At 53.1% G+C, this 14,656-nt stretch overlaps 1 protein-coding gene across 6 annotated transcripts in view; it reads left to right on the top strand.

Annotated features, from left to right (window-relative positions):
* LOC137347545 (bromodomain-containing protein 3-like) overlaps positions 1-14,656 on the top strand; it is a 78,468-nt gene that overhangs the window by 36,492 nt on the left and 27,320 nt on the right. For all 6 annotated transcript variants that reach the window (XM_068012015.1, XM_068012014.1, XM_068012013.1 and 3 more), the window contains 3 exons: positions 982-1,110; positions 1,332-1,526; positions 5,589-5,806. In XM_068012015.1, coding sequence (XP_067868116.1) covers positions 982-1,110; positions 1,332-1,526; positions 5,589-5,806 — 542 coding nt within the window. The remainder of the gene's footprint in view (positions 1-981; positions 1,111-1,331; positions 1,527-5,588; positions 5,807-14,656) is intronic.

The following is a 14,656-nucleotide window of genomic DNA, read 5'->3' as shown; positions in this document are numbered from 1 at the left end:
TTTGAAGTGTAGTCACTTGAACTGTAGGAAACAAAGTGGTCAATTTGCACACAGCAAGCTCCCTCAAACAGCATTGAGATAAATAAATGACCAGATGTCAGCCATGATTCAGTGGGTAGCGCTCGCTAGAGTCAGAATGTTGTGGGTTAAAGTCCCACTCCAAAGATGTGAGCAAAAAATCCATGCTGACACCCCGTTGCAGTACTGAGTAAGCACTGCACTGTCTGAGGTGACACTGGGCCAGGAAGGACTTCTTCACACAAAGGAGAGTGAAAATATGGAACACACTGCCCCCAAAAAGCTGCTGCGGCTGAGGGTCAATTGAAAATTTCTGAATCGAAATTGATAACTTTTGTTGGGCAAGGGCATTAAGGGTTATAGAATCAAGGATGATAAGTGGAGTTAAGGTACAGATCAGCTGTGATCTAACTGAATGGTGGAACAGATTTGAGGGGCTGAATAACCTCCTGTTCCTATGTTTCCTGAGTCCTTATCACAGTTCTGCTGAAGGATCCTGACTGTGAACCTCCATTTCCCAGTGCTGAAACTTGCTGTGGGTATCAAGTATTGTGTTCTTTTTTCAATTTCACAGCAATCCTGATCTGTGACGCAGTCTTCAATCCCTTATGCACCACCTTGGAATCTTGAAGTTACAAACTGAAACAATGAACCATGTTGATCAATTGCAGTTTTTCAAGCAACTTACTGTGGTTCTTGATTCAGCCCTGTGTTCTGTTTAGTAACTCGAGGAGAGATGGCAGATACCAGTGAATATTCCGGTATCTGCCAAATCCTTCAAACCTTCTTCCTTACTTGAATTCAAAACAGAAAATGCTGGAAATACTCAGCAGGTCTGGCAACATCTATGGCGAGAAAAATAGTTAGTGTTTCAGGTCTGACCTTTTATCAGAACTGGTTTGTGTTTTGGTTCTGGAAAGTTCTGCTGGCAGTGCTGGCTTTTTATTGTACTTCCTTTTGCAGAAAAAGATGGACAGTCGGGATTATCTGGACGCCCAGGGATTTGCCGCAGATATCCGGTTAATGTTTTCCAACTGTTACAAGTACAACCCTCCAGATCATGAGGTGGTGGCGATGGCCAGGAAACTACAGGTAGGGACGCGCCACAAGGACACCGCGGGCTGCAACTGTGCCGCAACCCTAACCGCACACCTCAACCATGGTCTCACGCAGTGACCCTGCCCACAAACCATGACCACGCCCCGGCCCCCGGTCTCGCGCACCGTCACCACGCTGCCATGACCCTAGCAGTGAATGATGAGCTGAAACCTCCTTCCCCATGGTTGATGTTGACATATTTAATTCCATATTAGGATGTATTCGAAATGCGGTTTGCCAAGATGCCGGATGAGCCTGTTGATGTCTCCCCACCCCTTCCCCCGCCACCCCTCGTCATCGCCAAGTCCAAAGTGTCATCGAGTGACAGCAGCCGCGAGTCCTCGACCAATTCCAACAGCTCGGATTCGGAAGAGGAGCGGGCGAATCGACTGGCAGAACTGCAGGAGCAGGTGGGTGTCGGTAACTTCTCCACTCAAAGGAACATGGTAGATATCAGCACCATATATTTACGTCGTACATGCATTTACTAACACTTCTTGTCCACTTGTTGCAGCAGCACTGGCCACTGTCCTGACAAGATTATCTTCAGAATAATGCCTTCAGTTCAAAGGTTCACTCGGCCCAAAATCTCAACTAGTTGGCATGACGGGCTGGGTCCAGTGCACTTTGGGTTCCTTGTTATGCTAACTACCATTCTTTTCTCATATTCTGTCTTTGCCAGTCTTAGTTTCCTCTTCACTTCCCTTCTCAACTTATATTTGGACTGGTTCTCACTTGAAGAATTCACCTGACATGCATCATATGCCCTTTTTTTTTTGTTTCATCATGTTGTCTAACTCCCTTGTCATCCAAAGAGGCCCTTCTTTGGTTCCCCTGCCCTTGCCTCTTGCTGGAATATATCTAGCCTGTACCTGAAACAACATCTCATTAAAGATCACCCATTGTTCCGTTACAGTTTCTCCTGTCAGTCTTTGGTTACATTTTACCCTGGCTAAATCCCCTCATTCCATTGAATGTAGCCCTCTTCCAATTTAGAAGTTCTACTTTAGATTGTTCCTTGCTCTTCTCCATTATTAATCTAAATCTTATGATATGATGACCACTCTTACACAAGTGCTTTCCCACAGATACTTGGTGTGGCCCACTTCATTCCCCAGCACAAGATCCAGCAATGTCTCCTTTCTAGTTGGACTGAGAACATACTGGTCAAGGAAGTTCTCCTGAACACATTTCAGAAATTCCTTCCCTCCTTTCCCTTCACTTACCTAAATATCAACTGGGATAATTTTTAATTAAAGTCCTCCAATATCACCACTCTATAGTTCTTGCACATCTCTGTGATTTCCCTGCAGATTTGCCCCTCTATCTCCCTCTCACCATTTGGAGGCCTATAGAATACCCCTAGCCGTGTGATCATACCCTTTTTGCTTCTCAACTGTAACCAAATAGATTCTGTCTTTGCCCCTTCAAGGACATCCCCCCCCCCCCCCCCACTTTCCAACACTACAATGTCTTCCCTAATCAGTACTGCCACCCACCTCCCTTTTTACCCTTCTCTATCTTTTCTGAACACCTTGTATCCTTGAATATTAAGCGTCCAGTCCTCACCATTTTTAAGCCATGCTTCCATTATTGCCACTCCATCATATTCTCACATGGTTATTCGTGCTTGTAGCTCACCAACCTTATTCAGCACACTTTGTGCGTCTACATACTTGCATTCTAAACCTGTCTTTGTATTCTCAGTCCTTCTTAGTCTGCGCCTATCTAATGTGGTACTACTTCATTCTCTAGTGCTATCCAACACTCTCACTCCTTTATGCACCTTGTTCCTGTTTTGGCCCTTCGGCCCTCGATGTTGCTCCGACCTGTGAAACCATCTGACCTACACTATTCCATTTTCATCCATGTGTCTATCCAATGTCCACTTAAATGTGTTTCTATAAGCTGGCCACCCCCCTGTCAATTTAGTTTAAACCCTCCCCAACCAATGTCCTGAGAACATAGGAATTAAGAGCAGGAGTAGGCCATTTGGTTTCTTCGAGCCTGCTCCTGCATTTAATAAGATCATGGCTGATCTGATTGTGGCCTCAGCTCCACTTTCCCGCCAACCCCCCGATACCCTTTGACTCCCTTGTTCGTCAAGAATTTAACTACCTCACATAATCCTCAGAGAGGAAAACTTTCTCCTCATCTCAATCTTAAATGGGCAACCCCTTATTTTTCAACTGTATCCCCTAGTTCTAGTCTCTCCCGGAAGGGGATACATCCTTTCAGCATCCACCCTGTCAAGTCCTCTCAGGATCTTATATCTTTCAATAAGATCACCTCTCATTCTTAAAAAATCCAATGGATACAGACCCAACCTGCCCAACCTTTCTTCATAAGATAATCCCTCCCCCACCCCAGGTATCAGTTGATTGAACCTTAGCTGACCTGCCTCCAATGCATTTATATCCTTTCTTTAGATAAGGAGACCAAAACTGCACACAGTACTCCAGATGTGGTCTCACCAATACGCTATACAACTCTAGCAAAACATCCCTACTTTTATATTCCATTTCCCTTGCAATAAACGACAACATTCCATTTGCCTTCCTAATCACTTGCTGTATCTGCACATCAGCCTTTTGTGATTCATGTACCAGGACACCAATTCCTCTGTACCTCAGAGTTCTGCAATCTGTCTCCATTTAAATAATATGCTGCTTTACTATTCTTCCTGCCAAAGTGGATAAGTTCACATTTTCCCACATTATGCTCCATTTGCCAATTTTTTGCCCACTCACTTAACCTATCTATATCCCTTTGCAGGCTCCTTATGTCCTCTTCACAACTTACCTATCTTTGTGTCATCAGCAAATTTAGCAACCATACGTTCGGTCCCTTCATCCAAGTCATTAATATAAATTGTAAATAGTTGAGGTCCCAGCACTGATCCCTGTGACACTCCAATCATCACATCTTGCCAACCAAAAATGACCCATTTATCCCTACACTCTGTTTCCTGTTAGCTAACCAATCCTCTATTCATGCTAATATGTTACCCCCAATGCCATGAGGTCTTATTTTGCTTAGTAACCTTTGATGTGACACCTTGTCACCTTGAATCTGAAACCCTTCCTCCTGTACCGTGCCTCAAGCCACGGATTGATCCTCCCATCTTCCTATATCTACTCTTGCGAGCACATGGCACTGGAAGTAATCCAGAGATTACTACCCTCAAGTTCCTACTTTTTAACTTCCTCCTTAGCTCCTGAAAGTCTGACTTTAGGACTTCAATATCTGCCCTCTCTATGTCATTGGTACTGACGTTAATTAAATAAATCTGGAATAAAAAGTTAGTTTCAGTAATGGTGACCATGAAACAACTGAATTGTCGTAAAAACCCATCTGGTTCACTAATGTCCTTTAGGGAAGGAAATCTGCCATCCTGGTCTGGCCTACATGTGACTCCAGACCCACGGTGATGTGTTTGACTCTAAACTGCCCTATGAAATGGCCTAGTAAGACAACTCAATTCAAGGGCAGTTAGGGATGGGGCAACAAATGCTGTCCTGCCAGCAACACTAATGGAAGAATTTTTTTAAATGTCATAAACGTGGCAAAGAATTTGCACACAAGTTCTCACAAACAGCGATGTAATAATGACCAGATAATCTGTTTTATTGAAGTTGTTTTGAGAGTTTGGTGCCAGCATTCTGTAGACAACTCCCCTATTCTTAATTCAAATGATACCAGTCACATTAGTCCAGTGGGATCTTTCAGTCCACCTGAGAGGGTAGAGGCGGCCTCGGTTTAATTACCCATTTGAAAGACAGCAGCTCTGACAGTGCAGCACTCCCTCAGTACTGACCCTCTGACAGTGCAGCACTCCCTCAGTACTGACCCTCTGACAGTGCGGCGATCCCTCAGTACTGACCCTCTGACAGTGCAGCACTCCCTCAGTACTGACCCTCTGACAGTGCAGCACTCCATCAGTACTGACCCTCCGACAGTGCGACGCTCCCTCAGTACTGGCGGTCCGACAGTGCGGAGCTCACTCTGTTCTGACCCTCCGACAGTGCAGCACTCCCTCAGTACTGACTGTCCGACAGTGCGGCGCTCCCTCAGTACTGACCGTCGACAGTGCAGCACTCCCTCAGTACTGACCCTCCGACAGTGCAGAGCTCACTCAGTACTGATCGTCCGACACTGCGGCACTCCCTCTGTACTGACCCTCCGAAAGTGCAGAGCTCCCTCAGTACTGACCGTCTGACACTGCGGCACTCGCTCAGCTCACTCAGTAATGCACTGGAATGTCAGCCTGGATTATGATCTCAAGTCTCTGGAGTGAGACCTGAAACCATGAGCTCCTGACTCGGGTGCATATTGAGCCATGGCTGATAACTGGTGTTGATGTTTGAATGCCAGGGGCCAATAAGCTGACTGATGATCAGTGCAGTGTGAAAGTTGCCAGATTTTGTTGAACGTTGAATAAAATCTTTATTTTAATTATATTGTCCCCACAGCTGAAAGCTGTTCACGAACAGCTGGCGGCTTTGTCCCAGGCTCCTGTCAGCAAACCCAAGAAGAAGAGAGAGAAAGAGAAAAAGGAGAAAAAAAAGAAGGAAAAACACAAAGTGAAAGTGGAGGAGGAGAAGAAGGGGAAGTCCTCTCAGGCAACCAAGCAAGCGCAGTCCAAGAAACACAGCAGCAAGAAGCCCGTTAGTGCAAATTCTCTGACCAGGTACGACACCCAGAAACTGCCGTAGCAGCTCGGAATCTGTAGATAGAGACTCGAATTACAGACGTGTTAAATCTATTAACAGAAGCATCAAGTACAAAAGCAAAGAAGTTATGCTAAACCCTTTCTAAATCACTGGTTAGGCCCCATCTGGACTACAGTGTTCACTTCTGGGCACCACACTTTAGGAAGGATGTCAAGGCCTTGGAGAGGGTGCGGAGGAGATTTACTAGAATGATTCCACAGATGAAGGACTGGAGAAACTGGGATTATAAGAGCCTAGAGCAGAGAATTCTAGGAATTTTTTGATGAAGTAAGGAGAAGATTGCTGAAGGGAATGCAGTGGATATTGTCTATATGGATTGTAAGGAAAGGCTAGTTAACAAAATTGTGGCTCATGGAATAGGAGGATAAGTGTCAGATTGGATGAAAAATTGGCTTCAGGACAAAAAACTGAGTCATGGTAAATGGTTGTTTTTCAGACTGGAGGATGGTAGACTGTGGTGTTCCCCAAGGGTCAGTGCTGGAACCACTGCTTTTTTTTGCTCTGTATAAATGACTTGGATCTTGGACTACGGAGTAAAATTTCAAAATTTGGTTATGATACCAAACTAGGAGGTGTGGCAAACAGTGAGGATGATACCAATCGACTGCAACAGGACATAGATAGGCTAGCAGAGTGGGTGCACAAGTGGCAGATTGAATTTAATACAGAGCAGTGTGAGTTGATGCATTTTGGCAGAAGGCATAGGAAGAGGCAGTATAGACTAAATGGTGCAGAGGGACCTTGGAGTTCATGTGCACAGATCTTTGAAGATGGCAGGACATATTGAGAGTGCAGTTAGCAAAGCATATGGGATCTTGCACTTTATAAATAGAGGTATTTATTACAAAGGCAGGGAAGTTATGTTGAACTTTTATAAAGCTCTGGTTAGGCCTCAACTGGAGTATTGTGTCCAGTTCTGGTCGCCACACTTTAGGAAGGATGTGAGGGTCCTTGAGAGGGTGCAGAGGAGATTTACCAGAATGGTTCCAGGGATCATAGAATCATAGAAAGTTTAAGGCACAGAAAGAGGCCACTTGGCCCATCGTGTCTGTGCTGGCCGAAAAACAATCCACCCCTTCTAATCCCACCTTCCAGCATTTGGTCCGTGGTCCTGCAGATTACGGCACTTGAGGTGTATATCCAGACTCCTTTTGAATGAGTTGAGGGTTTCTGCCTCAACTACCCTTTCAGGCAGTGAGTTCCAGACCCCCACCATCCTCTGGGTGAAAAGCGGTTTCCTCATCTTCCCTCTAATTTTTCTACCGATCACTTTAAATGTATGCCCCCTCGTCACTGACCTCTCTGCTAAGGTAAATAGACCCTTCACCTCCACTCTATCCAGGCCCCTCAAAATTTTGTACATTTCAATCAGATCTCCCCTCAGCCTTCTCTGTTCCAAGGGGAATAACCTCCGCCTATCCAATCTTTCCTCATTGCTGTATTTTTCCAGTCCTGGCAACATCCTCGTAAGTCTCCTCTGTACCCTCTCTCGTACAATTATATCCTTTCTGTAATGAGGTGACCAGAACTGCACACAGTACTCAAGTTGTGGCCTAACCAATGAGTTATACAGTTCCAGCATAGCCTCCCTGCTCTTACATTCTATACCTTGGCTAATAAAGGAAAGGATTCCATATGCCTTCTTAACCACCTTATCAACCTGTTCTGCTACCTTCAGGGATCTGTGGACATTCACTTCAAGGTCCCTCACTTCCTCTACACCTCTCAGTATTTTCCCATTTATCGTGTATTCCTTTGCCTTGTTTGACCTCCCTATATACAACACCTCACACTTCTCCAGGTTGAATTCCATTTGCCACTTTTCTGTCCATCTGACCAGACCATCAATATCTTCCTGCAGCCTACAGCTATCCACCTCGCTATCTACCACATGGCCAATCATTGTGTCTGCAAACTTCTTGATCATGGCTCCTATGTTTATGTCCAAGTTGTTAATATACACCACAAAAAGCAGGGGACCCAGTACTGAGCCCTGCGGAACGCCACTGGAAACAGCCCTCCAGTCGCTAAAACACCCGTCAACAATTACCCTTTGTTTCCTGCCACTGAGCCAATTTTGTATCCACCTTTTTATTTTCAGTTCTTTTTTCTTTTTCTTTTATGTTATTTCAGTTTGTTTCATCATTCATTTTTCTTACCATGTGCTTGCCCACTGTTTTTGTCATGTTTATGCTTTGGGCCAGGACTGTTCATTTTTCTGTCTATTAACACCCTCTCTGAACTAACGTTCTGTCTTTCAGTGCACCATTAACATATTGTTCGCCTTTGCTCCATGACCTTCTCGTCAGTTATTCTCTGTGACCCTGTCCTATCAACACCTTGCCTTTTGTTATCTCTTGCCCCTCCCCTGCTTTATTTGCTTAAAACCGATCACATTTCTAACCTTTGCCAGTTCTGAAGAAGGGTCACTGACCTGAAACGTTGACTCTGCTTTTCTACCCACAGATGCTGCCAGACCTGCTGAGCATTTCCAGCATTTCTTGTTTTTATTTCTGATTTCTAGCATTTGCAGTATTTTGCTTTTATTTGTATCCACCTTGCTGCATTTCCCTGCATGAGGGATTTAGTTACAAGGTTAGGTTGGAGAAGCTGGGATTGTTCTCCTTGGAGCAAAGGAGATTGAGGGGAGATTTGATCAAGGTGTACAAGATTATGACAGGTTTAGATAAGGTAGACAAAGAAAAGCTGCTCCCATTAGCTGATTGTACAAGGACCAGGGGACACAGATTGAAGGTTTTGGGCAAGAGATGTGGGGAATGTGAGGAAGCACTATTTTACACAGTGAGTGGGAATGACCTGGAACTCACTATCTACGAGGGTGGTGGAAGCGGGAGGTTGAATGATTTCAAAAGGAAATTGGGTGGACACTTGAGCAAAGTCAACTTGCGGGGCGACAGGGATCGAGCGGGGGAATGGGACGGACTGGATTGCTCTACAGAGAGACAGCATGGGCTCGATGGGCTGAATGGCTACCTCTTATGCCATAATAACTTGATGGGGAGATTTAATAGAAATGTTCAAAATCATGAGGCACTTCGATAGACTAAATAAGGAGGGGAACTACTTCCACTGGCAGGGATTCACGAACCAGAGGTTACAGATTTTAAGATAATTGGCAAAGGAACCAGAGGGGGAGGTGAGATTCTTTTTTGACACAGTGAGTTGTTGTGATCTGGAACACGCTGCCTGAAAGGGCAGTGGAAGCAGATTCAATAATAACTTTCAAAAGGGAGTTGGAGAAATACTTGAACTAAAGAAAATTGGCAGGGCAATGGGAAAAAGGCAGGAGGGTGAGGGAGAGTTGGCACAGTAAGAGAGAGATTAAGGGGCAGGGAGAATGGGTATTGCCTCTGCTGCCAAAGGAAAGTGAGTGGGAATTTTCTGTGTGAGCTTTCGTGTGTAAGGGGTGATCAGATTGGATTTAAATGTCGGAAAGCAGAAGTATTTACAAGAACGGAAAAAGGCCTTTATTCCCAATAAACTCATTAATAGAGCAACTCCCCATCCTTCCATATCTCCACCCCCCTCAACCCCCCCTTCTCCCCACCTCCCTCAACCCCCCCTTCTCCCCACCTCCCTCAACCCCCGCTTCTCCCCACCTCCCTCAACCCCCGCTTCTCCCCACCTCCCTCAACCCCCCCTTCTCCCCACCTCCCTCAACCCCCCCTTCTCCCCACCTCCCTCAACCCCCCCTTCTCCCCACCTCCCTCAACCCCCCCTTCTCCCCACCTCCCTCAACCCCCCCTTCTCCCCACCTCCCTCAACCCCCCCTTCTCCCCACCTCCCTCAACCCCCCCTTCTCCCCACCTCCCTCAACCCCCCCTTCTCCCCACCTCCCTCAACCCCATCTTCTCCCCACCTCCCTCAACCCCACCTTCTCCCCACCTCCCTCAACCCCCCCTTCTCCCCACCTCCCTCAACCCCCCCTTCTCCCCACCTCCCTCAACCCCCCCTTCTCCCCACCTCCCTCAACCCCCCCTTCTCCCCACCTCCCTCAACCCCATCTTCTCCCCACCTCCCTCAACCCCATCTTCTCCCCACCTCCCTCAACCCCACCTTCTCCCCACCTCCCTCAACCCCACCTTCTCCCCACCTCCCTCAACCCCACCTTCTCCCCACCTCCCTCAACCCCACCTTCTCCCCACCTCCCTCAACCCCACCTTCTCCGCACCTCCCTCAACCCCACCTTCTCCCCACCTCCCTCAACCCCACCTCCTCCCCACCTCCCTCAACCCCACCTTCTCCCCAACTCCCTCAACCCCACCTTCTCCCCACCTCCCTCAACCCCACCTTCTCCCCACCTCCCTCAACCCCACCTTCTCCCCACCTCCCTCAACCCCACCTTCTCCCCACCTCCTTTAACCCCACCTCCTCCCCACCTCCCTCAACCCCACCTCCTCCCCACCTCCCTCAACCGCACCCCCCCACCTCCCTCAACCCCACCTTCTCCCCACCTCCCTCAACCCCACCTTCTCCCCACCTCCCTCAACCCCTCCTTCTCCCCACCTGCCCTCAACCCCACCTGCCCTCAACCCCACCTGCCCTCAACCCCACCTGCCCTCAACCCCACCTGCCCTCAACCCCACCTGCCCTCAACCCCACCTGCCCTCAACCCCACCTGCCCTCAACCCCACCTGCCCTCAACCCCACCTCCCCTCAACCCCACCTCCCCTCAACCCCACCTCCCCTCAACCCCACCTCCCCTCAACCCCACCTCCCCTCAACCCCACCTCCCCTCAACCCCACCTCCCCTCAACCCCACCTCCCCTCAACCCCACCTCCCCTCAACCCCACCTCCCCTCAACCCCACCTCCCCTCAACCCCACCTCCCCTCAACCCCACCTCCCCTCAACCCCACCTCCCCTCAACCCCACCTCCCCTCAACCCCACCTCCCCTCAACCCCACCTCCCCTCAACCCCACCTCCCCTCAACCCCACCTCCCCTCAACCCCACCTCCCCTCAACCCCACCTCCCCACAACCCCACCTCCCCTCAACCCCACCTCCCCTCAACCCCACCTCCCCTCAACCCCACCTCCCCTCAACCCCACCTCCCCTCAACCCCACCTCCCCTCAACCCCACCTCCCCTCAACCCCACCTCCCCTCAACCCCACCTCCCCTCAACCCCACCTCCCCTCAACCCCACCTCCCCTCAACCCCACCTTCTCCCCACCTCCCCTCAACCCCACCTTCTCCCCACCTCCCCTCCTCCCCACCTTCTCCCCACCTCCCCTCCTCCCCACCTCCCTCAAACCCACCTTCTCCCCACCTCCCTCAACCCCACCTTCTCCCCACCTCCCCTCAACCCCACCTTCTCCCCACCTCCCCTCAACCCCACCTTCTCCCCACCTCCCCTCAACCCCACCTTCTCCCCACCTCCCCTCAACCCCACCTCCCCTCAACCCCACCTCCCCTCAACCCCACCTCCCGTCAACCCCACCTTCTCCCCACCTCCCTCAACCCCACCGTCTCCCCACCTCCCTCAACCCCACCGTCTCCCCACCTCCCTCAACCCCACCGTCTCCCCACCTCCCTCAACCCCACCGTCTCCCCACCTCCCTCAACCCCACCTTCTCCCCACCTCCCTCAACCCCACCTTCTCCCCATTTCCCTCAACCCCACCTCCTCCCCACCTCCTTCTCCCCACCTCCTTCTCCCCACCTCCTTCTCCCCACCTCCTTCTCCCCACCTCCTTCTCCCCACCTCCTTCTCCCCACCTCCTTCTCCCCACCTCCTTCTCCCCACCTCCTTCTCCCCACCTCCTTCTCCCCACCTCCTTCTCCCCACCTCCTTCTCCCCACCTCCTTCTCCCCACCTCCTTCTCCCCACCTCCTTCTCCCCACCTCCTTCTCCCCACCTCCTTCTCCCCACCTCCTTCTCCCCACCTCCTTCTCCCCACCTCCTTCTCCCCACCTCCTTCTCCCCACCTCCTTCTCCCCACCTCCTTCTCCCCACCTCCTTCTCCCCACCTCCTTCTCCCCACCTCCTTCTCCCCACCTCCTTCTCCCCACCTCCTTCTCCCCACCTCCTTCTCCCCACCTCCTTCTCCCCACCTCCTTCTCCCCACCTCCTTCTCCCCACCTCCTTCTCCCCACCTCCTTCTCCCCACCTCCTTCTCCCCACCTCCTTCTCCCCACCTCCTTCTCCCCACCTCCTTCTCCCCACCTCCTTCTCCCCACCTCCTTCTCCCCACCTCCTTCTCCCCACCTCCTTCTCCCCACCTCCTTCTCCCCACCTCCTTCTCCCCACCTCCTTCTCCCCACCTCCTTCTCCCCACCTCCTTCTCCCCACCTCCCTCTCCCCACCTCCCTCTCCCCACCTCCCTCTCCCCACCTCCCTCTCCCCACCTCCCTCTCCCCACCTCCCTCTCCCCACCTCCCTCTCCCCACCTCCCTCTCCCCACCTCCCTCTCCCCACCTCCCTCTCCCCACCTCCCTCTCCCCACCTCCCTCTCCCCACCTCCCTCTCCCCACCTCCCTCTCCCCACCTCCCTCTCCCCACCTCCCTCTCCCCACCTCCCTCTCCCCACCTCCCTCTCCCCACCTCCCTCTCCCCACCTCCCTCTCCCCACCCTCTCCCCACCTCCCTCTCCCCACCTCCCTCCACCCCACCTTCTCCCCACCTCCCTCCACCCCACCTTCTCCCCACCTCCCTCAACCCCTCCTTCTCCCCACCTCCCTCAACCCCTCCTTCTCCCCACCTCCCTCAACCCCTCCTTCTCCCCACCTCCCTCAACCCCACCTTCTCCCCACCTCCCTCAACCCCACCTTCTCCCCACCTCCCTCAGCCCCACCTTCTCCCCACCTCCCTCAGCCCCACCTTCTCCCCACCTCCCTCAGCCCCACCTTCTCCCCACCTCCCTCAGCCCCACCTTCTCCCCACCTCCCTCAGCCCCACCTTCTCCCCACCTCCCTCAGCCCCACCTTCTCCCCACCTCCCTCAGCCCCACCTTCTCCCCACCTCCCTCAGCCCCACCTTCTCCCCACCTCCCTCAACCCCACCTTCTCCCCACCTCCCTCAACCCCACCTTCTCCCCACCTCCCTCAACCCCACCTTCTCCCCACCTCCCTCAACCCCACCTTCTCCCCACCTCCCTCAACCCCACCTTCTCCATCCCTCAACCCCACCTTCTCCATCCCTCAACCCCACCTTCTCCATCCCTCAACCCCACCTTCTCCCCGCCTCACTCGACCCCACCTTCTCCCCGCCTCCCTCGACCCCACCTTCTCCCCGCCTCCCTCGACCCCACCTTCTCCCCGCCTCCCTCGACCCCACCTTCTCCCCGCCTCCCTCGACCCCACCTTCTCCCCGCCTCCCTCGACCCCACCTTCTCCCCGCCTCCCTCGACCCCACCTTCTCCCCGCCTCCCTCGACCCCACCTTCTCCCCGCCTCCCTCGTCCCCACCTTCTCCCCGCCTCCCTCGACCCCACCTTCTCCCCGCCTCCCTCGACCCCACCTTCTCCCCGCCTCCCTCGACCCCACCTTCTCCCCGCCTCCCTCGACCCCGCCTCCCTCTCCCCCACCTCCTCCCCATCTCCCTCTCCCCCACCTCCTCCCCACCTCCCTCTCCCCCACCTCCTCCCCACCTCCCTCTCCCCCACCTCCTCCCCACCTCCCTCTCCCCCACCTCCTCCCCACCTCCCTCAACCCCACCTCCTCCCCACCTCCCTCAACCCCACCTCCTCCCCACCTCCCTCAACCCCACCTCCTCCCCACCTCCCTCAACCCCACCTCCTCCCCACCTCCCTCAACCCCACCTCCTCCCCACCTCCCTCAACCCCACCTCCTCCCCACCTCCCTCAACCCCACCTCCCTCAACCCCACCTCCTCCCCACCTCCCTCAACCCCACCTCCTCCCCACCTCCCTCAACCCCACCTCCTCCCCACCTCCCTCAACCCCACCTCATCCCCACCTCCCTCAACCTTACCTCCCCACCTCCCTCAACCCCTCCTTCTCCCCACCTCCCTCAACCCCACCTCCTCCCCACCTCCCTCAACCCCACCTCCTCCCCACCTCCCTCAACCCCACCTCCTCCCCACCTCCCTCAACCCCACCTCCTCCCCACCTCCCTCAACCCCACCTCCTCCCCACCTCCCTCAACCCCACCTCCTCCCCACCTACCTCAACCCCACCTCCTCCCACCTCCCTCAACCCCACCTCCTCCCCACCTCCCTCAACCCCACCTCCTCCCCACCTCCCTCAACCCCACCTCCTCCCCACCTCCCTCAACCCCACCTCCTCCCCACCTCCCTCAACCCCACCTCCCTCAACCCCACCTCCCTCAACCCCACCTCCTCCCCACCTCCTCCCCACCTCCCTCAACCCCACCTCCTCCCCACCTCCCTCAACCCACCTCCTCCCCACCTCCCTCAACCCCACCTCCTCCCACCTCCCTCAACCCCACCTCCCTCAACCCCACCTCCCTCAACCCCACCTCCCTCAACCCCACCTCCCTCAACCCCACCTCCCTCAACCCCACCTCCCTCAACCCCACCTCCCTCAACCCCACCTCCCTCAACCCCACCTCCCTCAACCCCACCTCCCTCAACCCCACCTCCCTCAACCCCACCTCCCTCAACCCCACCTCCCTCAACCCCACCTCCCTCAACCCCACCTCCTCCCCACCTCCTCCCCACCTCCCTCAACCCCACCTCCTCCCCACCTCCCTCAACCCCACCTCCCTCAACCCCACCTCCCCCCCACCTCCCTCAACCCCACCCTCTCCCCACCTCCCTCAACCCCACCTTCTCCCCACCTCCCTCAACCCCACCTTCTCCCCACCTC

This window comes from Heterodontus francisci, chromosome 32, assembly GCF_036365525.1.
Source record: "Heterodontus francisci isolate sHetFra1 chromosome 32, sHetFra1.hap1, whole genome shotgun sequence".
Lineage (NCBI taxonomy): Eukaryota > Metazoa > Chordata > Chondrichthyes > Heterodontiformes > Heterodontidae > Heterodontus > Heterodontus francisci.
This window is presented reverse-complemented; position numbering and strand designations above follow the sequence as displayed.